We start from the raw sequence: 27,812 nt of genomic DNA on the forward strand, positions 1-27,812 counted from the left end.
TACAGAGATGAATAAAATAGACCTCCAAAATGGTAACTATGTGACATGTGTGTAGATTTTTTAATTAACTTAATCACTGTAATCATTTCACAATATGTACCTATTATATCAAATCATCACATACATCTAAAACATACACATTTTTGTCATACCTCAACAAAGCTGCAGGGGTGGGGGGGACAAATTTCCAATTAATCAGTCACTAAAAAATGAAAACAAAAACCCAACCACCAGTCAATTCTTGGACATACCCACCAAGAGTTTTATTACATGAACGTATACTCATTAAAACATTTTAAATGTAAGAAGTATTCTGGGTAGAGCAGGAAAAAAGGATGAAACATCACTTAACTCATATTTCTAAAAATAATCTAACTCTGATCCTAAAAATATTCCTAGAAATTATTTCTCCCCCTGGATGAGTATATCTGATGTTCACGCAGGTCATTAAACCTAGGAATTTAGCTTCTGACAGAAAAACTATACAGTATACAATGTCTCAGCAGAATCCCATCAGAGGTAGTTTAGTTTTACCCATATCAAAGCCATCTGGAGAGGAAGAAAGGTGAATACCATGCTAAGTTTCATAGCTAATACATCAGTATCACGGGAGCCTGCAGTAAGTTTCTGCACTGAAACCAGATTTCATTCTAATCATACAAAACTCACAAAGACACAATGTAAAAATATTTCTTCAAAATACTTTTTTTTTTTTTTAACATTTATTTAAGTAATCTCTCCCCACAATGTGGTGCTCAAATTCTTGACCCCGAAGATCAAAAGTTGCATGTTCTTCTGAGTCGGGTGCCCTGTCTAAACAGTTTTTAATACTATAAATATTGCCACTATAGGAAATATATATATATACACACACATACAAATACATGAAATAAAAGAACACACAAACTTCTGTTGAACATATGCATTTATATCCCCTTCACTTCTAAAACTCTACTACAATGACAAAGTCAAGACAATAGGAATGAAGACAGCAACAAAATGTTGAAGACTGGGACACCTGGGTGGCTCAGTCGGTTAAGCATCTGCCTTCGGCTCAGGTCATGATATCAGGGTCCTAGGACGAAGTGCCACAGGATGAGCTGAGTGCTGAGCAGGGAGCCTGCTTCTCCCTCTATCTGCCACTCCCCCTGCTTGTGCTCTCATGCATGCATGCGCTCCCATGCTCGCTCTCTCTAACAAGTAAATAAATAAAGTCTTTAAAAACAAAAAAATGGGGGCACCTGGGTAGCTCAGTGGGTTAAAACCTCTGCCTTCGGCTCAGGTCATGATCCCAGGACCCTGGGAGTCCCACATCAGGCTCTCTGCTCAGCAGGGAGCCTGCTTCCTCCTCTCTCTCTGCCTGCCTCTCTGTCTACCTGTGATCTCTGTCAAATAAATAAAAATCTAAAAACAAAAAAATGTTGGAGCCCCAAAAGCAGGAGAATGGTAATTGACTTAACAGAACCAAGAACACAGAATCCTAAAAGCATCAGAGAAAGACAAAAGCAACAAAACTGACACTACAAAACTCACCAACTGCTCAGAAACTGAGGTCACCGAGGACATAAGAGGTGGGAGTGAGGATGGGGCAAGGACCAGAACTATGAGGAACTGTGGGAAGACAGCAACCATGCAGGCATAATTTTTTTAAATCTCCCTGAAGCCTCCATTAAAAACAAAAATATTTTAAAAAAACAGCAAAACCAGAAATGCAGATAACAATACCATGTTAACTGACGAAGTATCCCCACAAACCCTAAGATTACAACTGAGTAGAAACAAACTGAAAGCTGGAAGACTTGCATCCCAGCATCTCAGACAGAACTAAAAACAACAGAATTCCAAAACATCCAAGTGACATTCACTGGGATGTGCAGTGGACCAATGGGAGAGCAGCAACAGACACTGAAACTGAGTACAAAGAGACTACAGTAGAGTCTGAAGGGCTACACCAGTCTGGGACCTATGAACTCTCAAAACTAACGAGAACAATACTATAATCATGAGAAAAAAACGCTGGGAACAGAACCCAAATTGAGTATAACAGGATAATGGCAGCAAAGGAAAGAGAAGGTCTGAATAAAAATAAAAGAAGACAGGGCAAAGCAGTATCATAAAGAGAAGGTCTGAATAAAAATAAAAGAAGACAGGGCAAAGCAGTATCATAAAAACACCGTATTTTTAATGCTGTATGAAAACAAAAGGAGGAAGAGCTGGAGGGCTACAAAGCTAGAGGTGTTAGCCTTCAAGGAGTTTAGGAAAATGAATTTTGTGTAAAAGAGGAAAGAACCATCATTGAATACAAAGTTACTATGCGAAAAAAGTGTGAAGTGTAGAAAATGTTCCTCCAAACAATGAAAGCAAACCAGAAGGAAGTCTGAAATAAAGGGCACCAGCACAACTGAGGACATAAGTATAGCTTTGAGAATAGGGGGATCAAATGAAGGTTTACACAGTAAATAAGGAGGCACTACACCTACTCCTAGTTCTCTTCCCCACTTAGCTCCAAGGACCTGCCAGCCAGATTTATAACCTCCAGCCAGAAAGACCAGAGGATTCCTCTCTAGGAATCTCACAAGACCAGGACAAAAGACCTAAAGATACAACAAGGATTCCCCATCTAGACTGTTTTTCAGAAAAGGTTTCAGTACACACACAGAGCTTTCAAACAGCCTTTTAGGGTCCACTTCTAGTAGCTAATGATCACCACACAGCTGAGGAAGACCTTTAACACAAGAGGCCAGGGGCGCCTTGGTGGTTCAGTGGGTTAAAGCCTCTGCCTTCAGCTCAGGTCATGATCTTGGGGTCCTGGGATCGAGTCCCACATCGGGCTCTCTGCTCAGTGGGGAGCCTGCTTCCCCCTCTCTCTCTGCCTGCCTCTCGGCCTACTTGTGATCTCTCTCTGTCAAATGAAAAAATAAAATATTTTTAAAAAATAAAAATAGGGTGCCTGGGTGGTTCAGTGGGTTAAGCCGCTGCCTTCGGCTCAGGTCATGATCTCAGGGTTCTGGGATTGAGTCCCGCATCGGGCTCTCTGCTCAGCAGGGAGCCTGCTTCCTCCTCTCTCTCGGCCTGCCCCTCTGCCTACGTGTGATCTCTCTCTGTCAAATAAATAAATAAAATCTTTTAAAATAAATAAATAAATAAATAAAAATAAAAATAAAAATAAAACAAGAGGCCAAAACATCCACAATAGGAAAAAAAAAAAAAAAACACCTCAGAAGAAATAGCAACTATGCATGAAAATTAAATTTTGAGGAAAAATTATATAATTTATACATTATTTATATATCTATCCATTCTCAGAGAAGATATTACATCCATGAAACAAGAACACAGTGTTCTCCAAAAGGAATAAGAATGGACTCTTCAGCATTAAAAATAGTAGAGATGAGGGGTGCCCAGGTGTCTCAGTCGGTTAAGCACCCAACTCTTAATTTTAGCTCAGGTCATATCTCAGGATTGTGGGATCAAGCCCCATGTCATGCACTGAGTGTGAAGCCTCAGTGCATGACAGCCTCTCTCTCTCCCTCTCCTCCTGTTCCAGCTCATGCACTCTATCAATATATACATACACACATATACACCTAAATAGAAGAAATGAAAAACTCAATGAAAGGGCTGGAAGAGAAAGATGAAGAAACTCCCAGAAAATAGAGCACGGTTTAAAATGATGAAATGTAGAAAAAAGAAAATTACATGAAAAGTCCAGAAGATCCAGTATCTGAATGATGGTTTTTACAGAAAGAGAAAGCATACTGGAAGGGAGAGGGATAAAGAAAAAAATTCAAGTTTATTTGAATTAAAAACTGTTAAGTTTCCAAACTGAAAAGGGATCACAAAATGTCCAAAGCAATGGATAAAACAAATACACACCATGGCACAACTTCATGAAATTTCAAAATCCTAGGAACAAAAAGAAGATCCTAAAATCTTCCAGAGAAAAAGATTAGGAATCAGAATGGCTTCAGACTTCTCAATATGAGCTTTGGAATTTTGGGAGAAAAGGGAACAATGTCTTTAAAGTTTTAGGATAAAATAACTGCAAACCACATCCAGTCAAGGATAGAACTGTCCTAAATTGCATCAAGGCAGAAAACACATTTGTAGTACACTCAGTCCACTTACTTATAATGACACTTATGACCTAAACAAAATTTTATTATAATTGTATTAGGATAATGGGATTGATAAAAGGGTGTGTGCATATGGCAAAGGTAACACAGGTGGGAAAAGAAAAAAAGTTAAATTTTTAACTTAATGTGTATCTTAATTGTCAGTAAATTCTCAAACCTAGAGATTGGTTATAAGCATGGCATATGGGGGCATGAAGATAAATATCAAAAGAAGTATCTAGAAGCTAAAAGAGGTAATTCTGGTAAATGAGTAACAGGGGTATCTATTTTCCATAATGAGCTTTGTAATACTACCTAAGTTTTTAAAGTATGTGCATTAGAACTCTGATAAAAACAAAGTGAATTTTTAAAAGAATATATAGTAGGCTTAATCCTTCTATATCCACAATCCTTCATTATGACAAACTATTCTTTTTTCACAGGATTTCATCCCTATAATAAACATCTTATCTTTAAAAGAATGAAATTATTTCAATCAGAGGGGCATGTCTCAGTCTGTTAAGCATCTGACTCTTGATTTTTGGCTCAGGTCACAATCCCAAGATCATGAGATCAAACCCTGAGACAGGCTCCATGCTCAGTGTGGAGCCTGCTTAGGATTCTCTCTTCCCCTCTCCTTCTACTCCTCCCCTGTTAACAAGCATGCACTCTCGCACTCTCTTTAAAAAAAAAAAAAAGAAAGAAAGAAAAAGGCTTTTAATCAGATTTTACTACTATCAAGAAAAGTAAAGAGCAATCATACAAATCTAGAAAAAAGTATATTTACTGATACAAATCCAAATACCAAGACAGGCAGAGGAACTCAAATGATTCCTTGATCGTCAAAATAACCTTCTAGTATAGGGTTCACAAGTCAAATTGTCTGCCTCACCCACAGAAAAATATGAAACATGAATGGGTTTCATCTAAACCTATGTGTATAATCTCAGTGTGTGCCCAAAGTAATAGCATCTTAAAGAAATGTTTAAAATGCACACCAGATTTGAGCCACAACCAAAGGGTTCCTTGCTGGAGTCAGCACTACATATGTTGGAAGTTAACCTTTTCCCTCACCTGAATTGAAGAATCATCAGAGCTTGAAATAAGAGTCTTCCCATCATCTGTGAACTGGATGTGCCGCACAGTTTTCTTGTGCCCAATCCTGGATTGGAAAATTCTGTTGTTTAGGAGCTCTAAAATCTTCAAAATAGAAAAGCACAGAAAATTAGCACCATGAAATTCAGCAACACCCAGGCATTATACCCCAAGACATTAAATTAAAATTAGACTACAGAAGGGTATAAATTTTCCATCTCATAGTGCTTTCATTTTAATTAAAGACACACAAATGAAAGGTACACACGTATATACAAGTGTCCGCACACACACATGCATGAACACACTCACACACTCCCTAAAATAAAACACTCACTGGAATGATCAGATAGCAATAGGAACCAGTGGTCCTTCTGCGAACTCAACTACCCAAATCATCAAACAAGTAGCAGCCTGGACTCAGCCTCCAAAAAGAAAATGACATTTATGAAGGATGAGAGAGAATAAAGAAAAAAATTCAGGATGAGAGACAAGGCAAGCTCTTTATAAAACAACAGAGACATGGAAAGCGAGGGTAATGAGGGGAACAAGTAACAGAAAAGAGGATATGAGTAGGCTGATGAAGTACCCTGAGAAGACTTAGCAGAGTTAAAGACTAATATGTCAAATGCAGAGAAAAGGAAGTGATACAGAACTCAAAAACTAATGACAATGTCAAAAAGGCTTTCAAGTGAACTCACCAAAGCAAAACAAAAAAAGTTATTTTGCCCAAATTAAATGTACTCAAGGAAACCTAAGGAAAATACAAATGATGCTAAAATAGGACACTGTAGGAATTCAAACCTAACCTGCACATCTGATAAAAGGCCCTTTAGAAAACAAAGGGAAACTGTGTGAATGAGAGCCTTCCCCAATGAGGACAGACAACCTTACAATTGCTACATGGCAAAGGCAGGCTAGCACCCTACCTGAGCACAGTGGCTCAGAGACTCAGGGTTTGAACTGTAGCCCTGCCATTTACTGATTTAATGAAAGTTGTAGAAACTAGGAGTTCAGACACCTGCAAAACAGGAATAACACCACCTAATATCCAGGGTTTTACAGAAATTCCATGAGAGAAACTGACAAACACCTAATAATGGTAGCTGTTTAATAGATTCTAGGCCCAACCAAAAGAAAATGCCATTTCACAGGTTAAACAAAGTCAAGTATTGGTAATCTAATGTGATTCATTTATATAGTATTTATATTATTTGATGACTTTAAAGAGAACAGGGATATGGGTGAGGACATGTGTGTTTTGTGAATTATTTCCTTAAACTATCTATATGGCTCATTTTAAGACACTTAGTAAAAACAAAAAGAATGTAGGCCTGTTTTTGCAACAAGGTTAAAAGAAAAGGGGGAAGCAAAGGTCCTTTAAGAATGAAAAATAATATACACCAGTTTGAGAGATGACACTGAGAGGGAGATTAAGGTTTCCTCGTAAATGTACAACCATTCCTTGCTTAATATCCACAATATACTTTTTTTCAGAACAGCACTCGTCTTCACAGTAATTTTTGACAATGGAAAAAAAAAACCCACAAAACCTTAACTCCAAATCCATGCCACAATGGCCAAACATATAATAACACTGACATCACTTTCTAAATACTTCCTTCTTCACTTTGTTTATAAACATATAGTCTCCTCTTTGTGAAGCAGTATGGACTGGAGAACATTTGTGTCTTTCCTTATGAAAATAAATCCAAGGTAAAATAAATGTGGCTAGTGCCTCAATTAATAAATTAAGAAATAATTCCAAAAAAGTTTGGGTGAGAAAAAGTGAGAGAAGGAACCAATGTTCTTTGAAAAATTATTATACAGCTAAAGACAATGTATGTTGTGATAAAATCATTTTTATTATACTTTTTTGCATTTGTTAAAATGTATTTGGTCCTCTTTAATAAGTTAAGAATTTCAGGTGGTAAAGAGGTATTACTTCTAATACAAAAAGTAGAACAGAAAGGGCTGGTGAAACAGGTAAGCATTAAGACAGCCCTGCACGGACATTCCCAATGAACCTTATCAGTACCAAAATGGAAACTTACACCACGAGCTAAGAAGAAAAACAATGCTCTTTGCACAGATAGCTAAATTTCTGAGGCTGTTTGATATACTTGGAGAACAGTAAAACAACTAGGTAGAGAATAAGAACACAAAAGGACAAAAAGTATGAGAAACAGTAGTAAAGAGAATCTGAAAAATATACCACCAACAGGACGGTAAGATTATTTTTAGTCTAACAGAAGAATGGCTAATATACCACAGGAAGATTTCTTTAGTATAAGCTACAATGCCAGACACATAGTCAATTTTAAATAAATAACTCTCCTGCACCAAAGGACTCTGAAGACTAGAACAGAATACCTCAATGGCTCCATCTTCACCTCCAAATGCAATGTACTGAAGATACGGACTTAGGCAACAGCAACTAACTTGAGCTTCAGTCAGATAATCAATCTGACCTGTTTTTCCATTAATGAGCTAATGAAAAATAAGGCACAATCAGTTATCAGGCCGTAAGAGCAGTATCTGTTCTTTAAAATGGACTTCAATTGAAAAAATAAAATGAAACAGAAAATAACCAACAAGAGCTCCCAGGGGAACAACAAAGCCCTACCCTAGTCTCAGCAGCTGCATTTAGCTCTTCGCACCTTCATTTCATTTCACTTTTGTGGTTCAAATACATTTTCATAAAATAAAATGAGCTTTAAAAGGTTTAAAAAGCAGCTGCTGTGTGCACCACCTGAGACACATCTGCCTGATTTATAATCCCACAGCTAGCTCTGCACCCGGTTTTCCATTTCTTCACCACACACACACACACACACACACACAAAGTCCATTTTAATAGGGCTATCGTTTGTTAAAGTACACTTTTCAGATATTTTTCAAGGGGGCTAGTGATATGGGACTGAGGATACCTAAAAAGCCATATTCAAATAAAAATGGGTTTTATATCCTCTAAATTGCTCACAAAACAGGATAAATTAAGATTCCCACCTTTGTGAGTTGGGGAGAAGGGAGCTTTGGAGAAGAACCCATAAGTATAATTTGGGTGACTGGACTTAAAATGCTTAAACAAAGACTACCTAATTTCATAATATGTACCAATGCTAACTATTATGTTTTTAAGTCTCATTAATAAAGTCTCATTACTGTGAGACTGTGACCTGGGAAACTACATATCAAGCTCAAATCAATTGTCAGCTACCTCTCTCATACTGTTACAATCTAAACAGGGCGCCTGGGTGGCTCGGTTAAAGCCTCTGCCTTCAACTCAGGTCATGATCTCAGGGTCCTGGGATCAAGCCCCGCATCTGGTTCTCTGTTCAGCAGGGAGCCTGCTTCCCTCTCTCTCTCTCTCTGCCTGCCTCTGTGTCTACTTGTGATCGCTCTCTGCCAAATAAATAAATAAAATCTTTTAAAAAAAGAAAAAAAAAGAAAAGTCTTAAATCATTTTCCAACATGAAATAAGCAGTCATATTTGTTTCAGGTACAAAGATTACAGGGTATCAAAAAAGGTACTCTTTATTTTACAGTATCTTGCCCAGCAGATTCTGATCAACTAGACATTCAAAATGAAGACTGAACTGCTAAAATCTGAATTTATCTTCTTTCTCTCAAAAATGTTTCCATATTTTCCTAAGTAATGACTAAAAAATGTTTTGTTCATTTAAATGGAATTGTCAGTTTAACTATCCCCTAACCTCTCCCACAAACACTGACATAGAATAAAATGATACTTTTATAGACATAAGACTCCTTTCTGAAGTCTCACAGTTATGACAACTATTAAAGAAAGGCTGCACAAATTTAATAAAGGCAATACAAGCATGAGGACACTAAACTTGACAAGAAAACTGCATTGAAAAATAACCTAAGTCGGCTAAAAATCCATAACAAGGTATCAACATTCAAATCCACACCCCAATTCATCCCTGAAATATAGAGGATTAGGAGCTCCACATCAACATATTAAGGATGACAGTAAGACTTGTAAAATATAGAACAAGGGGAGTGTCTCACACCTTGACTCTGACCCCTGAAAGCAGGCAAGGAGAAATGGCCACACGCCAGAGACAGTTTACTTCCACTTATCTGTCTCCAGAATTTGGATCCCACCTTCATCCCATAAACAGCTCAGACTTCTGGAAATAAAAAGGACCTTATAGGTGAAGGAAGTGAGGCTCAGAGAAGTACGATTTACTCAAACATCACATAAAACTAGTTGACAGGAAAGCTTAAGCTGCACCTGTACCTCCTGAGCGAACAGTCAGTCACTGTTCTTTCCACTACAACAAGCTGAGCTTTACAGCTTGTTAACGCTTTTGCCCTACCCTCAGTCAGTCTGTCTCAAGTTCTCCTCCTGGACTCCATGCAAATCAAGGATGTGATCACAGATAACAACTGGAGAGGAGTGAAGTGAAACAAGGTATCACTTCTTTTTAATTTGAAATACAAGCATATTTGGACCTCAGCTCAAAACCTACATGTTTATTCAACTGATACCTACCGAGCACCTGTTAGATACTACACAATTATGCCTGATCCCAAGTTTGAAACCAATCAAAATTGTTCAAAACAATTTTTCCAACTGTTTTCTAAAAATTACTCACCTGCAGTCGTTTTATATTGTCAGCTGCAAGAACCATCACTTCATTTTCTTGAAACACAACATCTATTTCTTGCTTTAACACTATAGCAGAGTTCTTACATACTTTTTTTGTCTCCCAGAGCTACTTAAAGAGATTAAAAAAACTAAAATAAGATAACCACATCCTGAAATATGTAAAGAGAAGGCTTAGAATCTTAAGCAAAATACAAAACATGCTTCATACTCAAAATACCTATGATGCTAGAAAAATTTCCATGATTAGATTATGATCTAATAATAAATATTTGTTAATTATATGCTATAACAAGTCATAATTAGTATAGAAGAGTAATGTGTGCTAGAGCCAAAATGCCCAAGTATGAACTCTAGTTCCCCCTGAAGTTGTGACTTGGGGCAAATTACCTAACCCAGTGTTACTCAAAGTAAGAACTCCTACTAGTCCACAAACTGTCTTGATACCAAGGAGCCTATACCAGAATGTAAATAAATCAACTATATCACTAATGTGCTGTTAGCCATATGCTTACTGATATGATTACTCTTTTTTAACAAGACTTTCTTGATGAAGGAAGCAGGGAATTGAATTACATCCTGGTTCGTTTATTGAGACTGGCACTTTAAGCAGGACTGATTTAACCTCCCTGTGACTTAGCTGCAAAAAGGACTACTGTGAGAACCAGCAAATATAAGTATAGTACTTCGCATGATGTAGAATTTGGAAAGTACCATAAGAAAAGGACATGGAGTTATAGGACATTAAAGGAAGAAGATGTTCCCTCTAGGGAAAACCAGGAAGGGCTTTGCAGAAGATCAGGGGAACTTGCACGAATGCTAAGATTTCAACAAAGAGAAAAACAGACAAACAGGGTATTCCAGACATAAGAAATCACATAAGCAGAAGAAGCAGAAAACTACAGGGTAACGGGAAAACGTGAGCAGCCCAGTGTAGGTTACCTGTAGGAATAAACCAAAAGAAAAACTGCAGCAGAATGAGGCCATACTGTGAACGGAGTTCAGTGTAGACTTAGGAGTACCTACTTACTTTCAGTAGACAAGAGAGCCACTATCTGTTTTTGAGCAAAAATGAAATGACTGTATTGTACATGAAGAACATATCTTGGAAGCAGCATGTAGAAAGCCAAAAAAGAAAAGACTGTGGCAAGGACTAACACATTAAGAGAGGAAACATGTTGGGGCACCTCACTGGCTCAGTCAATGTGTGATTCTGGATCTCAGGGTTGTGAGTTTGAGACCCACATTGGGCACAAAGATTACTTTAAAATAATAAAATCTTTAAAAGAAAAAAAAGAGAGAGAGAGAGGCAACATGTAATGAGCACCTAAACTTGAAATGAAAAAGGAGAATCGGGTGCCTGGTGGCTCGGCTGGTTAAGCATCTGACTTTTGATTTCAACTCAGGTCATGATGTCAGGGTTGTGAGACTGAGCCCTGCAATGGGTTGCAATGGGTTTGGACTAGACGTGAAGGCTGCTTAAGATCCTCTCTCCTCCTCTCCCTCTTCTAATTGTCTCCCATCTCTCTCTCTCTCTCTTCCTCATTAAAAAAAGAAAAAAAAAGTAGAAATAAATGAAAGAAAATGGAAAGGTGAATGTTGCTGGGGTTTGGGGGTGGGGAGGGATAGGGTGGCTAGATTACGGACATTAGGGAGGATATGCACTATGGTGAGTGCTATGAATCGTGTAAGACTGATGATTCACAGACCTATACCCATGAAGCAAATAATACATTATATGTTAATTTTTAAAAATAGAATAATTATTGATGGGTTAAAAAAAAAGAAAGGAAAATGGGAAGGCAGAATCCATTAGAATTGGCAAGTAATTAGATATGGAAATTTAAAGTGGAAAAAAAGAGTAAAAAATTAAGTCAATATATTATCTCGTAATATATTTAAATTAACCAAAATATAGTTTAATCATTGGACTTCTCTAGCACCTGGCTCATGGTAATACTCAATGAATGGGATGTTTGGGATGAATGAGACTGTTATGGTCCATATAACAGCACTTTTCAAGGATAAATATTAATCTAGTAGTTTCTTGTTTTAATTCCCCCAATACTGCTCATCAATTTCTTAGTTTCTTAGATGTAAACATCAACAAATGTCAAAAATGAAAATCTCAGTATTTCTCACCCTGATTGTCTGGTCATCAGAAGATGTCAAAAATGATGATCCGTCAGGAGAAAACATCACACAATGAACCCAACTTAAATGTCCTCTGCAATCAGCCACTTTTAAACATGAGTCCATATTCCACAACTACAGAATAAACATAGCATATAGGAAGTAACATTCAAAAGCATTTCAAACATTTCAAGAATATTGAAAAAAAAGCAAAAGTAAACCAGTAATTTCACTTCTAAGAATACAGGCAAAAAACAAACTAGCAAAAACACAGAATGACTTGTACAAAAGATTATTCACTGCATCTTATTTTTAATGCAAAAAAACTGCAAACAACCCAACTGACCATCAATAGGGAACTGACTGGATGAACTACATAATGGAATATTATATAACTGTAAAAATACCCAGATGATGACTAGTCACTGGGATATATTATTTACAGAAAATAAGCAAAGAACATATAAATTTCCACGGAAGAGTCTATACAGGGGCATCTGGGTGGCTCAGCCGGTTAAGCATCTTCCTTGGTCTCAAGTCATGATCCCAGGGTCCTGGGATCGAGTCCCGCATCAGGCTCCCTGCTCAGCAGAGAGCCTGCTTCTCCCTCTGCCTACCACTCCCCCTCCTTGTGCTGTCTCTTGTCTCTCTCTTTTTCTCTCTCTCTGAAAAATAAATAAAACCTTAAAAAATAAAAATAAAAATAAATTTTTTTTAAAAAGCTCTGATTTGAAATAATGCAAACATTTTTTTTAATCAAAAAAAACAGACTGTTTTCCACTGTCATCTAATCCTCGTTTCAACTAATGGCAAAACCTTACAATAAATGAATATGCTAATTGTACATGTGCACATTTCTGTTATTCATGCTTATTATGAATTGTCAATGTCTGCCACCCTGGCTGCATTTTGTCCTGAGTTCTGCTGTAAATTACTCAAATATATTCCAGCCTAATGAAGAACCATATGTGCCTGAGTTCCTCTCATTAAACTCTGAATGACAGACCTACTTTATGATTTCAGAACAAGCATGAAAAAATAAGTACTTCATCACATGCCCAGTGGTTTTCAATCAGTGAGTTCTGTGCTTATAAATTAATTGTATGAAATTTTCTTTGCCTTATCAGTAGAGTCCTAGCTCCTGTGGACATACAGAGCTAAAGGCCAGAAAGGAAAGTGGCTCCTTAACTAAAAAAATCTCCCTTGAAAATTCTTCCCTTCTTCCTTCTTGTTCTTCCCCATCATTTCTCAGAGCCCCCAAAAGCACGTTCCTATTTTAAGAAAAAAGACAATATTTCCTGGAGCTTTTTAATAGTAGAGGGTAGGGATTTTAGAAGTGACAGAAAAGGCTGAAAGAAGAGTTGCTCCTCCACTCTTCCTTAAAATCCTGACAAAAACCCAGAAAAAGGAAATTTCCAATCACAACTACCTTGAGGATCTATAAGTAAGGTACAAGATCTACCACATCTGAATCTTTCAAGACAAGGACTCCACTTAAGAGAACACTGCCCACAGCACCCTATTTCTTCTCATCATTTCAAACAGGGCTGGAGCTTATTCACACTCATTGCCCATGCTTCCAATGGGTAGATTCTTGGCAGGGAAGCTCGTGTTAGTTGCACTGTACTTGCTTCTGTACTTAGAATTAAGTAGAGATTACAGAGCACACCCACTCGCTCTCATCTTTTCTGTATCTCCATGCTGATGAACTACAGCTCAGAAACTCTCCCCCAACAGCTTTGCAGTGAGGAACAAGGTTGTCAAACTCACTAAAAATTGCTGAAATAAGCACGGAACACTAAGGAAGTACTTGCAGTAGTCAAGCTTCCTTTGAGAAGAGCCTGTGAACCAAGTGGATTTCTCTATTTTCTGGATAAAGGCCTATACCCACCTTCTTGCACTGTCATCACAAGAAACTTGAAATTACCTGACGGTAAGACCCATATAAGGAATAAGTAGTAATAGAGCTGGGAAAAACTAACTCCATCTTTTGGGGGAAAAAATCAAGAATTCACTCCTTTTTGAAAAAAACATAGCCTTTTATTGGGTGAAATTCCTCCAGGCCCAGTTAGATATAGACTCTGAATACAAAAATCTATCACTTAAGTATAAAATTATAAATACGAACAGGCAATTTATAAGTCATTTTACTCATTAGTGCTCACCAATGAACATTCTAGGTTAACCAATTCGAAAATGAACTTTTGTCTTATTCTTCTCAATGATCTAAAGAATCTGAACTGGACTCATCTCTCATCCTTTTTTTATAGAAGATCCTTTCTTTCATATTATTTAATAGATGCCATGTTTCTGCCTAGAATGAACCCATGTTCATTCTACTGTTTCCAAAGACCTTGGCACATGCTAGCCATTTAAGAAATGCTTGGTGAATGATACTGTCACTCCCTGTAATATTACCAAATAATAAATAGTATTTCCAGAGTACCTCTGGAAACCCAACTTCACTACTCACCTCCACACAGCACTGGGACAAAGCCACTACTGCCAAATGATTTTGTGGGGAGAAATCACAGTACTGGATGGTGCTGTGATGGCCTGTATGGATTTCTGCCAATAAGCCGTTGGTATGAATGTCAAAAAGCTGTCAACATAAAATAGGTATCTATGAAAATAAAACACTTTTAAAAATAAGCTATACTCAAAATGAACCTAAATTTTTAAGTCCTGAAAAAACACAATTACTAAAAACTGGCACACCTATTAACAGTCATAAATAAGATATAAATCAATATACACATACTTTTAAAATACTGCTCATCTTGAAACATGTTTCCTATAAAGAAAAAATTATCATGGATGATCTCTCAAGCTGGTCTGGGGAGAAATAAAACCTTTGTGAATAAATGAATGGACTAGCCAAATTAACATACAGAGCAGCTCTCCTGAATGCTTGTTTATTCAAAAGAGGAAAATGGATATTCATAAATGAAGATGATCAAAATAATATAAAGCAGAGGCTTGCTACAATGAAATTAGCTCAACTATTTCTATTTCTCTTCAGAGCTATCAAATTACTCCATTATGATCATTTTCCCATTTTTGAACCAAAAAAGCTATTTTTGAATAATGCAAGCTTCATTTCAACTTTTGAAAGATTTTTAAGCGTTGAATATATTCTTCTGAAGCTTCTGCCAAATGATAAAAACATTTATACCAATATATAGTATTGTGATTTAAGACCAGGGCATTGTCCAGAGGAAAAAAAAACAAAACCTTCCAATGGGAGCCATGAATATGTTTTGTGAATGCACAGCCCTTCAAACATGCACAGATTAAGCACAGCATCAGGAGCCAAGAACAAAAGACAGCAAACTATACTTAAAATGCTTCCCGGGACAGGTCATTCTTTAAAATTAGTGGTCGAGGGGCACCTGGGAGGCTCAGTCATCAAGCGTGTGCCTTCAGCTCACGTCATGATCCTGGGGTCCTGAGACAGAGTCCCACAAGCTCCTTGCTCAGCAGGAAGCCTGCTTCTCCCTCTGCCTGGTCTGCATGCTGTTCCCCCTACTTGTGCTCTCTCTCTGACAAATAAATAAATAAAATCTTGGGAAAAAAAGTTAAAATGGCAAATTTAAGATATATTTTACAGGGGCACCTGGGTGGCTCAGTGGGTTAAAGCCTCTGCCTTCGGCTCAGGTCATGATCCCAGAATTCTGGGATCGAGCCCCATATCGGGCTCCATGCTCGGCAGGGAGCCTGCTACCCTCTCTCTCTCTCTGCCTGTCTCTCTGCCTACTTGTGATCTCTGTCAAATAAATAAATAAAATCTTAAAAAAAAAAAAATATATATATATACACACACACACACATATATATAGTTTATAACAAAAAAATTTTAGGGGCACCTGGATGGCTCAGTCGTTAAGTGTCTGCCTTTGGCTCAGGTCATGATCCCAGGGTCTCTGGGATCGAGCCCTGTGTCGGGCTCCCTGCTCAGTGGGAAACCTGCTTCTCCCTCTCCTACTCCCCTAGCTTGTGTTCCCTCTCCTGCTGTATCTCTGTCAAAATAAATAAAATCTTTAAAAAAAATTTTAATATTCATGTCTTATAAATGCAATGATTCCTTTTCTGATCCTACAAATTTTAACAAACTTAAGACAAAAGGAGATACTTTTAATTTTGTGCTTTATAAAGGTAGAAACTCAAAAGCACCCAAGATCAAAGGGTCACAACAACTAGATCAATAACAATATAAATGGCTCCTCAGTAATTTTTATATAACTATATGGCATAATGCAACCTTTAAAATTGTACTATTGGTGAGGGGGCGCCTGGGTGGCTCAGTGGGTTAAGCCACTGTCTTCGGCTCAGGTCATGATCTCAGGGTCCTGGGATCGAGTCCCACATCGGTCTCTCTGCTCAGCAGGGAGCCTGCTTCCCTCTCTCTCTCTTCTCTCTGCCTGCCTCTCCATCTACTGTCAAATAAATAAATAAAATCTTAAAAAAAAAAATTGTACTATTGGGTGGCCCAATAGGTTAAGCAGATGACTTGATTTCAGTTTGGGTCGTGATCTCAGGGTCGTGAGTTCAAGCCACCCACTGGGCACCACGCTCCACACTAGACATGGAGCCTACTTGAAAAAAAATTATACACACACACACACACACATACAATCTCGGGGGATTTGAGGAGCTCTCAAGAGACTTAGGCCTCTTCCTAGGTCTGTGCAAAGAAGAAGGCAAAGTTCAGTTCAAGTGCAAAGACAGTGAAGCCCAATGGCAAAAAGCCAGATGAGTTTGAGTCTGACATCGCCCAGGCTCACCTTGAGCTGGAGATGAACTCGGACCTCAAAGCCCAGCTATGGGAGCTGAATATAATAGCAACCAAGGAAACTGAAGTAGGTGGTGGTCAGAGAACTATTATCCCTTTGTTCCCATTTCTTAAATGAAATTTTTCCAGGAAATCCAAGTCTGGCTAGTTCATGAACTGGAGAAAAAGCTGAGTGGGAAGCTCATTGTCTTTACTGCTCAGAGAATTCTACCTAAGCCAACTTGAAAAAGCCATACAAAAGGTAAGTAAAAGTACCCCAGGAGCCACACTTTGACAGTCATTGCATGACACAATCCCGGTGGACTCAGTTTTCCCAGGCAAAATTGTGGGCAAGAGAATCCGTGTGAAACTAGATGGCAGCTGGCCCATAAAGCTTCATTTGAAGGGTGAAGCACAGCAGAACAATGTGCAGCATAAGGATGAATCTTCTCTTGTGTCCATAAGAAGCTCACCGGCAAGGGACGCCTGGGTGGCTCAGCTGGTTGAGCAGCTGCCTTCGGATCAGGTCATGATCCCTGCGTCCTGGGATCGAGTCCCACATCAGGCTCCTTGCTCGGCAGGGAGCCTGCTTCTCCCTCTGCCTCTGCCTGCCATTCTGTCTGCCTGTGCTCACTCGCTCTCCCTCTCTCTCTCTGACAAATAAAATCTTAAAAAAAGAAAAAAAGAAAAAAAAAAACCCACCGGCAAGGATGCTAACTTTGAGTTCCCAGAGTTTCAGTGGTAAACAAAATTGATTAAATAAAACACTCACAGTAAAAAAATAAATAAAATTGTACTATTTGGGGTCTGGAGAATAGGAAGAGGTTGATAAAAGGATACGAACTTTCAGTGAGAAGATGAATGAGGTATGAGGATCTAACGTATAACATGGTGACTATAGTTGATAAAACTGTATTGTATAAGTGAAATTAAGAAAGTAGAAATTAAATGTTTTCACCAAAAAAAAAAAAAAGGTAAGCATGTGAGGTAACAGATGTGTTATTTAATTCCATGTGGGGGGAAGCCTTTCACAAAGCATACAAATATTAATTCATCATGTTGTATACTTTAAATATCCTACAATTTTATTTGTCAACTGTACCTCAATAAAGGTGAAAATAAAACTGTAATATCTCTTATTCAAGTCTTTTAAACTATTTCAATGGAATGTCACTGGGTCATAAATCAGAATACCTATCTTTCCAAATCCATGGTATAACATGGGACAAATTTTTTGGCTGCTCTGAACCTCGGCTGCCTCATTATTAGCAGAGGGCTACTGAAATCTGCTGTGTCCCTTGGATAGTTATATTAAAAGAAATAATATGTGAGAGCACTCCGAATATAACAAATGTAAGCTATTATTAGATTTTTTAAAAAAGAAGAGCATTTTCTTGTCATTCACTATTTTTACATATTGCCCTCATTTATATCACAGAACTCTTAAATATTATTCAGTTACTGACAAATATTTCTATCACAGTCAGCAAATCCTAATGAATTTCAGGGGTAAGAAAACACTTTGAAAATCACCTAAACCAATGTATTCAAAATTGTAAACAAACAAAAAAAAAAGCAGAAACTATTCCATATTTTCAATAAATTTGAGAAACAATGGACTAGCCAACATAAATTATTTCTGTATTACAGAATTTCTGGAGGCCTTAAGTATGTTGATATACACTGAGAACTCTAATGGGGGAAAGCAACACATAACATTTCCCAAACCTATGTGACCATGGAGATCTTTCCTCACAAAGCCTATTGACCACCTCCTGGAACACAGTTCTGAGAATTATGAAATTAGGGAGCCAACCCCATATCATACAGCTATACTTTGATTATATCAATAAACAGTGTACAATGCAAAAATCAGTTGACACTTTCATTTTCTTTAAATCAGGCTAAATTGGCTTATTAAAATACTGATACTTACAAAGATTTTATTTTTTGCTGCCACCATTATCCTAGCACCATCAGCAGACCATGAACAACATTTCACTATCACTTCCATATCCTCTTGAGGCTCCTCTGAATTTAGGAAGAACTGCTTCACATCAATGCTTTTCCTCTCGTTTGCTGATTTCACATCCCAAAGCTTCAGATTGCAAAAAATTTTTTAAAAAGTTTAAGTTTGTTTTAATCTCAAATCATACCTCTAGAATTTCACCTGGATTAAATGCAAATATTCACTTTTTCTACTGAATTGTTTTCACTTATGCATGACTTTAAAAATTAAGTACTCCAGCGTCATTCAGCACCTTCCTAAGAAGAAACAAACAAACAAAACTAGAACCACGGCCTGAAACGCAAAATGCAGAATGTAAAATTAAATAAAATGTTAAAAACTCCTTGCATGGTGTGGAGGAGGCTAAAGATTAGGTGTTGACAGGACGGATGAGACTAGAAGAAAGGTGAGAGGAGGCTCACAATTTGCCACTGCTGCCCTCTGCTGAGCCAGGCGTGAAGCGCCCACCGACTGCACGCACAGCCTGGACACCACACAGGGCCCAGCCTAAACCGAATTACAAACATAGCAGAACATCCAGGGATCTAAGGAAGCCTCTGAAAATAGAAAACAAAGAATATGTGAAAGGAAGCAAGACACCTTGTGTGTTTGGTGGTGCCAGACAGAGCTCTAAAACAATTGGATCCTGAAGAATGGGATACAAAAGACTCTAAACCTCCCCCACTAGCAGAGCTGCCTGAATAGCACAAAAGAAAAAGGCCTTCAAGAAGGCTCATCTTCACTCCCCTAGGCCTTGGGCAGCATCCGAGCTTCATAGAGTGATAATGGCTGCCGTACCCAGACCAACAGTTGGCCAAGAACAAGGATGGAGAGGGGGGTAAAAAAAAAAAGGGAGGGAAAAAAAAACCCATTTCTTGGGCTTTAACTCAGCTTCCAAAGTACAGCTCCAAGGTAAAACCAGATTTGTCTGACCAAGCACATTTCTAAATTTCTTTCAAGTTTAAAGATGCATTATATACACTAAGGAATATAGCCAATACCAAAATCTTTCCCCTTGCAACGAAATTGGATGGAGCAAGAGACATCAGATACTAAAATAGCCCTTCTTAATACTTAAAGAGAGAAAAAAAAAAAACCCTACATATGTCAGAAGCTTCAGTCACATCAACTAGGATATATGATAAATCAAACTGTTTCCCTCTTAATATAAAAAAGAAACCATTGCCTAGATTTAAGAAAGAAATAAAAAAACTAACACAACCCAATTTCATTAAATCCACCTAAACTACAATGTGCATCTGGAACTGACTTCAGCTCCTATCCAATGAGTGATGAAAGCCCACATATCAAGGAACCAAGTAAATAACAGCATTTGATTTTGAGTAAGGCACTATATTATCATCAAGGCCCACGTGCACCCTGGCCCTTGTATGTTTAAATGGCAATTTTTATTTTTTTAAAGATTTTATTTATTTATTTGACAGAGAGAGAGATCACTAAGTAGGCAAAGAGGCAGGCAGAGAGAGAGAGAAGCAGGCTTTCTGCTGAGCAGAGAGCCCGATGCGGGACTCAATCTGAGGACCCGAGATCATGACCCGAGCTGAAGGCAGAGGCTTTAACCCACTGAACCACCCAGGTGCCCTAAATGGCAATTTTTAAATAAAACTCACATTTTGAAATGGTTTGTCAACAAGGCCTGAAAATCACATGCTGATCAACATGATACCCTGCAAAATGCTTAGAAGATTACAGAGCCATTTGGGGCAGGAAATAATTTTACAGTTCTTCATCCTCTCAGAAGGCAAAAGCTTTAGAAGACTTTGACCTTGAAATGCTGTTATCCAATATCATTTTGCAGGACCTCTGCTTACTACCTGTCACTGTAACAGCATGAACCAGCTAACGATGCTGGCTTAATAGCACAGTGGGAAAGCTGCCATAAACACAGCAGTTCTCACCAAGAGTGCAATAATGTCTCTCCCCTGCTGCTAGTTCTCTGTGCTCTACAACCACTTTTTGATACTCACACATGAAGTCAAAGTCCTGTCTCTGAAGAATTTTAATATTATTTTTTTGTTGTTGTTTTGAGTTCGGAGAAGTCTTAATTTGATCTGAAAGAACACAGCAAAGTTCTATCATCTTGAACACAATAACGACTATGCTAGTCGCTTTGAGATTATAAAAATAAATTAGGTACAGACAGCTCTCTCAAAGAGTTTAAAAGTCTATAAAGGAGGTAAGACAAGCCCATAAGTGACTCTAATAAGGTACATCAAATGTATCATTTGAGAGGAAAAGATATAGCACAGTGGGAATGTTAGATCCAAGCTGTGGGCTTGAGAGAACAGTTTTTGCAGAAGTGGACACCCTGAAGGTCAGTAGACTGCAGACCAACTTGGGATAGACAGAATTTCAACACTAGAAAGCCAAAAGGAACACTCTATGGCCTAGATTCTAGGTTAAACGGTCAGCATAAGCTAAAGTACAAAAGGGGAAAGCAAAGACAATGAAAAGAGAGAATAGGCTATAGTTTGAGTGCAGTGTCAGGTGCCTGGACACATCCTAGACATGGCCCTCACCTGTTCTCAGAGCACCCTTTCACCATTTCCACAGCTTATCTATTCCCTTACCTCTCTCTCCAACTGGATTCTGAACAACTTCAGGCCAGGAATTCATTGTTTGGTGTTTTGTTTTGTTTTAGTATTTAAAACCCAAATATGCTTGTGTCTGACACATAATAAGTATTCAATAATAATCAAAAAATACATTTTAAGTGAAAAGACAGATTCTTCTCATGTTTCAAGCACAGGTGAGTAGAAATAATTGTGTTACTGAAGGAAATAGTGTTCAGGTCCAAGATACAGATAGAATACACAAATTCATCTTCACACCTCCCAAAATCCATGTAAAAGCAATAGTAAAGAGAATTTTTCTCTTTAGTATTAGTTCTTTAGGAGTAATTCACAAGACAAAGGAGAAAGGAGGAAGAGATAACAACAACAAAACTGTAAAGTCTAAAAAAAGCAGTCTAAAACAAGCAATAAGGGGACTCCTAAAAACTGCATCCTGATTCCACCATGGGGAAACCCAAGAAGCAGCCCAATCTGTACCATAAAACTCCTAAAAGGCTAAGGAAGTGTACCAGATACCCTCTGTTAAGGATGGAGAATCACTATAAATCCCTTGAAATCCCCTTCCCAACTATGCAATCCAGGTTGCTATATCCCGACTCTAGCTGAAGAGTAGAGGGTTTTTCTACACCCGGCACAGTTGAGGGCAGGGTCACCATTCTAAAAATAGGGAAATTAAGAGAAAGTCTATATCCCAAATGTTGAAATCTCTACCTAAACATCTTCTTGCCAACCAGACTTGTATCCTACAGGGTAGGAAACTGAAGATTTTTCTCTGAATATCCAACAAGATCAAGACAAAAGATCTAAGGAGTCTGACATTAAGAGTTTACCATCAAAAATGGCAGGGATAATCCTACAGAGGAAACTCACAATTAGCAAGCTCACAATTCCCTATCAGCTTTTTGGTGCTGCACTCTTAAATATGAGCAGGATACATATCTAATAAATATACAGATCTTCCTCAACTTACCATTGGATTACATCCCAATAAACCCATCATAAGTTGCAAATGCATTTAATAACATAGCCTATTGAACATCATAGCTCAGCCTTGCCTACCTTAAATGTGCACAGAACACTGACATTAGCCCACAGCTTGGCAAGATCTAACAAAGCCTATTTTATAATAGTGTTGAATATCTATGTAATTTGTTAAATACTGTACAAAAAGCAAAAAACCAAAATGGTACTATAGATAACAGGACAGGCTGCATGTGTATTGGTTGTTCACCCTCTTGTCTGCATGGCTGACTGGGAGCTATAGCTTGCTGCCACGGCCCAGCATCACAAGTGAGAGTCACGCTGTATTTCAATATCCAGGGGAAAGATTAAAATTCAAAATTTGAATACAGTTTCTACTGAATGTGCATCACTTTTGCAACAGCACAAAGCTGAAAAAGCCTAAGTCAAACCATTATAAGTCAGAAACCATCTGTAGGTATATCCAAGATCAGATAGCTAAGCTGGATCTCTAAAATGTAGACAGAAACCAAAACCAACAGAGGAAACAGCAACTATACATGAATACAAATTTTTTAAAACAAACTATTTTTTTAAAAGATTTTTTTATTTATTTGAGAGAGACTGACAGCAAAAGAGGGAACACAAGAAAGGGGAATGGGAGCAGGAGAAGCAGGCCTCCCTCCGAGCAGGGAGCCCATCGCAGGGCTCAATCCCAGGAACCCCGGGATCACGACCTGAGCCAAAGGCATACGCTTAATGACTGAGCCACCCAGGCATCCCTAAAACAAACTATTAACATTCACAAAAAGATAAAAGAAACTGCATCCAAAAAACATGAAAGAAAAGTAGGAAAAAATGAAACATCCATGAAACAAAAGTTAAAAAAAATGAGAAAAACTGATCATAAGAATGTGTACTTAAAAACATGAAAACAGAAATTAAAAATCCAACAGAAGGATAAGAAAGTAAAGCTAGAAAATAAGGCTAAAGAAATCTTCCAGAAAGGAGGGTAAAAAGAGAAGGAGAGAAAAAACAAAGGTAGAGGAAGAAAGAAAAAGTAAAGAAGAATAAATCAAAAAATTAAAGGAAGCCTACAGAGCTGAAGTATTTGAATTTTCAAATTGAAAGAAGCCACAAAGGGGCACCTGGGTGGCTCAGTCAGTTCAATGTTTCACTCTAGGTCTGGGCTCAGGTCATGATCTTGCAGTTGTGGGATCAATCCCCAAGTTGGGCTCTGTGCTCAGTGCAGAGTCACCTTCAGATTCTCTCTCCCTCTCACTCACTCTGCCTCAAATAAATAAATAAAATCTTTAAGAAAGAAAAAGAGAAAGAAGGAAAGAAGGTAGGCAGGCAAGCAAGCAAGCAGACACCAAGTGCCAATCACAATAAATGAACCCACACCACACCAAGGCATATTATCACAAAATTTTTAAAAAGAAAAAATACTGGGGATAAGAAGATCTTAAAAGTTTCCGACAGAAAACAGATCACATAAAAATCAGAATGGCTTCAAACTTTTCAAGAGGAACTTTAGAAGACAGACGACAAGGGCACAATGTCCCCAAAATTTCTAGGAAAAATTATTTACAACCCAGAAATCTATATGCGATCAAAAATACCAATTAAATATCAAGTTAGACAGATAAGGTCTCAAAAATCTACCTCCCAAAGATTCTTTCTTAGGAAGCTAGAGAAGATTCTCCACCAATGGGAGAAAAAACCAAGAAAGATGACAAAAAATCTAAGAAACAGAGTTTTAAGTCAAGAGAAAAGCAAAAGAATCAGACACTTGAAAAAATGTTCATCATCACTAGCCCTCAGGGAGATTCAAATTAAAACCACATTGAGATATCACCTTACACCTTAGAATGGCCAAAATTAACAAGACAGGAAACAACATGTGTTGGAGGGGATGTGGAGAAAGGGGAATCCTCTTCCACTCTTGGTGGGAATGCAAGTTGGTGCAGCCTCTTTGGAGAACAGTGTGAAGATTCCTCAAGAAATTAAAAATAGAACTTCCCTATGACCCTGCAATTGCACTCCTGGGTATTTACCCCAAAGATACAGATGTCATGAAAAGAAGGGCCATCTGTATCCCAATGTTTATAGAAGCAATGGCCACGGTCACCAAACTATGGAAAGAACCAAAATGCCCTTCAACGGACGAATGGATAAGGAAAATGTGGTCCATATACACTGTGGAGTATTATGCCTCCATCAGAAAGGATGAATACCCAACTTTTGTAGCAACATGGACGGGACTCGAAGAGATTATGCTGAGTGAAATAAGTCAAGCAGAGAGAGTCCATTATCATATGGTTTCACTTATTTGTGGAGCATAACAAATAACATGGAGGACATGGAGAGTTAGAGAGGAGAAGGGAGTTGGGGGAAATTGGAAGGGAAGGTGAATCATGAGAGACTATGGACTCTGAAAAACAATCTGAGGGGTTTGAAGTAGCGGGGGGCGGTGGGAGGTTGGGGTACCAGGTGGTGGGTATTATAAAGGGCACGGATTGCATGGAACACTGGGTGTGGTGAAAAAATAATGAATACTGCTATGCTGAAAATAAATAAATTAATTTAAAAAAAAGAGAGAGAGAAAAGCAAAAGAATCACCAGGATAATAAAGGAAGCTCTCCAACTGGACAATGGAAGTAGTTTCATCAAACAGAACAGAACAACAGAACACCCCAAGAAAGTTATTTCCAAGAAAAGAAAATATATCAAACATCTGATAAGTGTGAATAACTTAAGAAGCAATTTAGACAAGGGATAGTTTAAAGATGAGTTAGTGATGAGCACTTTAAAAAAAATAAGTATATTGGGCGCCTGGGTGGCTCAGTGGGTTAAGCCGCTGCCTTCGGCTCAGGTCATGATCTCAGGGTCCTGGGATCGAGTCCCGCATCAGGCTCTCTGCTTAGCAGGGAGCCTGCTTCCTTCTCTCTCTCTCTGCCTGCCTCTCAGTGTACTTGTAATTTCTCTCTGTCAAATAAATAAATAAAATCTTTAAAAAAAAAAAATAAGTATAATGTGTTAAAAAACAAAATTACAGTGTTAATGTACAACACATTTAATCCCAAGGAAAACAAGCAGCTAGTATGAGAAAGGAAAAAAACTTGTACTCAACCATGACCAGTTACAATGATGTAAACCCTGGACACTGATCTAATCAAAATCATAAAACATATAGGAACCATAAAGGGGGTCAAGCTTGGGAAGAAAATACAGCTCAGTGTGGAGCACTGTAAGTCTGAGGCACAGTATATTATCTAAGTGACAACAACCAGTAGGAGGTTAGAGATGCAGGACCCAAGCACACAAGAGAAATGAGGGCTGGAAGTAACACAGCTGAAAGTCACTCACAGAAGAGATGAACTTCACAGAAGAGATGAGAGTTCAAGCCATGGGACTAATGAACTGAGATGGGAGAAAGGTAACGAAGCTGGTATTTAAGTGAGGTACTTAAGAGGTACTTGAGGAACAGCTATTTTTATATTATATACATTAAAAGCTATTATTTTATATAAAAAAAGATTAAGAAGGGGTTAGACAGAAAAAAGGAATAGCCATTTTTATATTTATATATATTTATATATAATAGATATATATAGATATATATAAACAGCTATTCTTTTATATATAAAAAGATTAAGAAGGGGTTAGAGAGAAAAAAGGAAAAAGTAGAAAACACTGATATCAGGTTAGAGTTTCAGAAAGGAAATATAGGTGGGTGATGGGGGAAGAAGTGCTGAATACTGGTACTACAACAAAAAGAGTAAGTCTTGGCTAAAGAAAAATTTAAGATTTCACACTAATCCAGAGAGCATCAACCTTTACAACAAAAACAATGGAGACTGAAAATAAAACTAGATTTTATATGCTTCGAGGGAATACAAGAAAGATACTAGGCTTAACAAGTTTGAAATATGGAGTGAATAGTCAGGAAATGAAGGCTAGTACAGGTAGCTTATGAAGTCTAACAATAAAAGGGAAAATAGAATGACAATTTCGGAGGAAAACATAATCCATGGAGAATCAAAGGTTTTTCACTTTTTGGTTTTGGAAAGGTCCAAGAACATGTGTTGGCTGAGGGAAAGGAATCCAAAGAGAAGAAAAGCTAAAGAAACATAAAGAAAAAACAGTGAAGCAAAGCATGCAGGGGAGAAGAAAAAAAGGATCAGCAGGCCTAAGCAGAGAACTTTCTGGGAACTGATATGAGAAAAAAGGAAGGGAGCTGGGATTTTTATGACCATTTTTGAGGAGATTTAAGGAGGAGAACTCTTTTTTTTTTTAAATATTTATTTGAGAGACAGAGAGAGAGGGATTGTGAGAATGAGTGGGAGAAGGGGCAGAGGGAGAAGCAGACTCCCTGTGGAGCAGGGAGTCTGACACAGGACTCGATCCCATAACACCAGGATCATGACCTGACCCAAACACAGAGGCCTAACCAACTGAGCCACCCAGGCCCCCTGAAAGAGAACTCTTAATGGGCGGTGTCAACCTTCTGAATAGGTAGGTATGAAGTAAGGTAATCTCCAGAGAGTGAAAGGGATGCAGTGACAAGGCTGGGGGCTTAAGAACAACAGCAAAAGTCTGGAATTGGAACTATGATGAATACAGCAACAATCAATGAGGAATGAACAGAGCATAACTTGGCAGCAAAGAAGGCCAGTTCAGCTACACACCTTAAATTTATGAAACGGATAGTCTGGTTTCACAAATGTCTTTAATGTTAAGCAACTTAACAATAATGGAATAATGCTAAGGAAAATGGAATCTTCCCAGAACCTGGAATTAGCAACAGTGATATGATGGAAAAACCTGACTTGAGATATAAAATGTCTTCTTCTGAAGTCATTCACTTAATAGAAAACAAGAAATAATAGCCTTATATAACTGAAAGATTCTCTCAGAAAAGAGTTGTCTTAACCCATCCAAGGGTATTCTGAAAAGCCTCTTCAGATATAGATTGTCCTAAAGGAAGGGACAGGTATTTAGTATTTAGAATCTATTTACCTGAATATTCTACCTAAGAATGCTTCCAACATCTACAAACAGCTAGAAAATTCCTTAAGGTAGAATTCTACCCAGAAAGGGTTCCTCAATGCCCTGAAGTAATTTGTACAAAACCGAGTTATCTTCAGTGAGCAAAAAGAAATCAAAGATTCAACCAGAGGATCTGCACCAACAGATTTCACCTTCCTGTAACTGAGGAGTTACTGATAACATTAACAAATCTCTTCTCTAGTGATTCTAACAAACAAAATAGTGCCCGGGAGAGTTCAAGTATTTCCCTGGAAAAAATATATGTCAAGAAATTTTATTGCGTGCATGTTTTGAGTATAATTCTGTAGTATGAACTTGAGAATACAAGAAGCTATGATGTCTCTACAGATCATAAATCTATATTCAGTCTCATCAAAGAAAAGAAGATACATGAAAATGAAAGAACTGAACAGCACAACACATTTACAAGTGGAAACAAGAAGACACA

The 27,812-nt window shown here is 37.9% G+C and overlaps 1 protein-coding gene and 1 pseudogene across 4 annotated transcripts in view; one reads left to right on the forward strand and one right to left on the reverse strand.

Moving 5' to 3' along the window:
* APAF1 (apoptotic peptidase activating factor 1) overlaps window positions 1-27,812 on the reverse strand; it is a 90,366-nt gene that overhangs the window by 13,658 nt on the left and 48,896 nt on the right. For all 4 annotated transcript variants that reach the window (XM_059402290.1, XM_059402292.1, XM_059402296.1 and 1 more), the window contains exons 18-23: window positions 18,687-18,848; window positions 14,453-14,581; window positions 11,989-12,114; window positions 9,836-9,955; window positions 7,584-7,700; window positions 5,190-5,315 (exon numbers count right to left, since the gene is read on the reverse strand). In XM_059402290.1, the coding sequence (XP_059258273.1) occupies window positions 5,190-5,315; window positions 7,584-7,700; window positions 9,836-9,955; window positions 11,989-12,114; window positions 14,453-14,581; window positions 18,687-18,848 (780 nt within the window). The remainder of the gene's footprint in view (window positions 1-5,189; window positions 5,316-7,583; window positions 7,701-9,835; window positions 9,956-11,988; window positions 12,115-14,452; window positions 14,582-18,686; window positions 18,849-27,812) is intronic.
* LOC132020087 (small ribosomal subunit protein eS7-like) lies at window positions 14,767-18,658 on the forward strand (annotated as a pseudogene).

The sequence above is a fragment of the Mustela nigripes genome, chromosome 6, assembly GCF_022355385.1.
Source record: "Mustela nigripes isolate SB6536 chromosome 6, MUSNIG.SB6536, whole genome shotgun sequence".
Lineage (NCBI taxonomy): Eukaryota > Metazoa > Chordata > Mammalia > Carnivora > Mustelidae > Mustela > Mustela nigripes.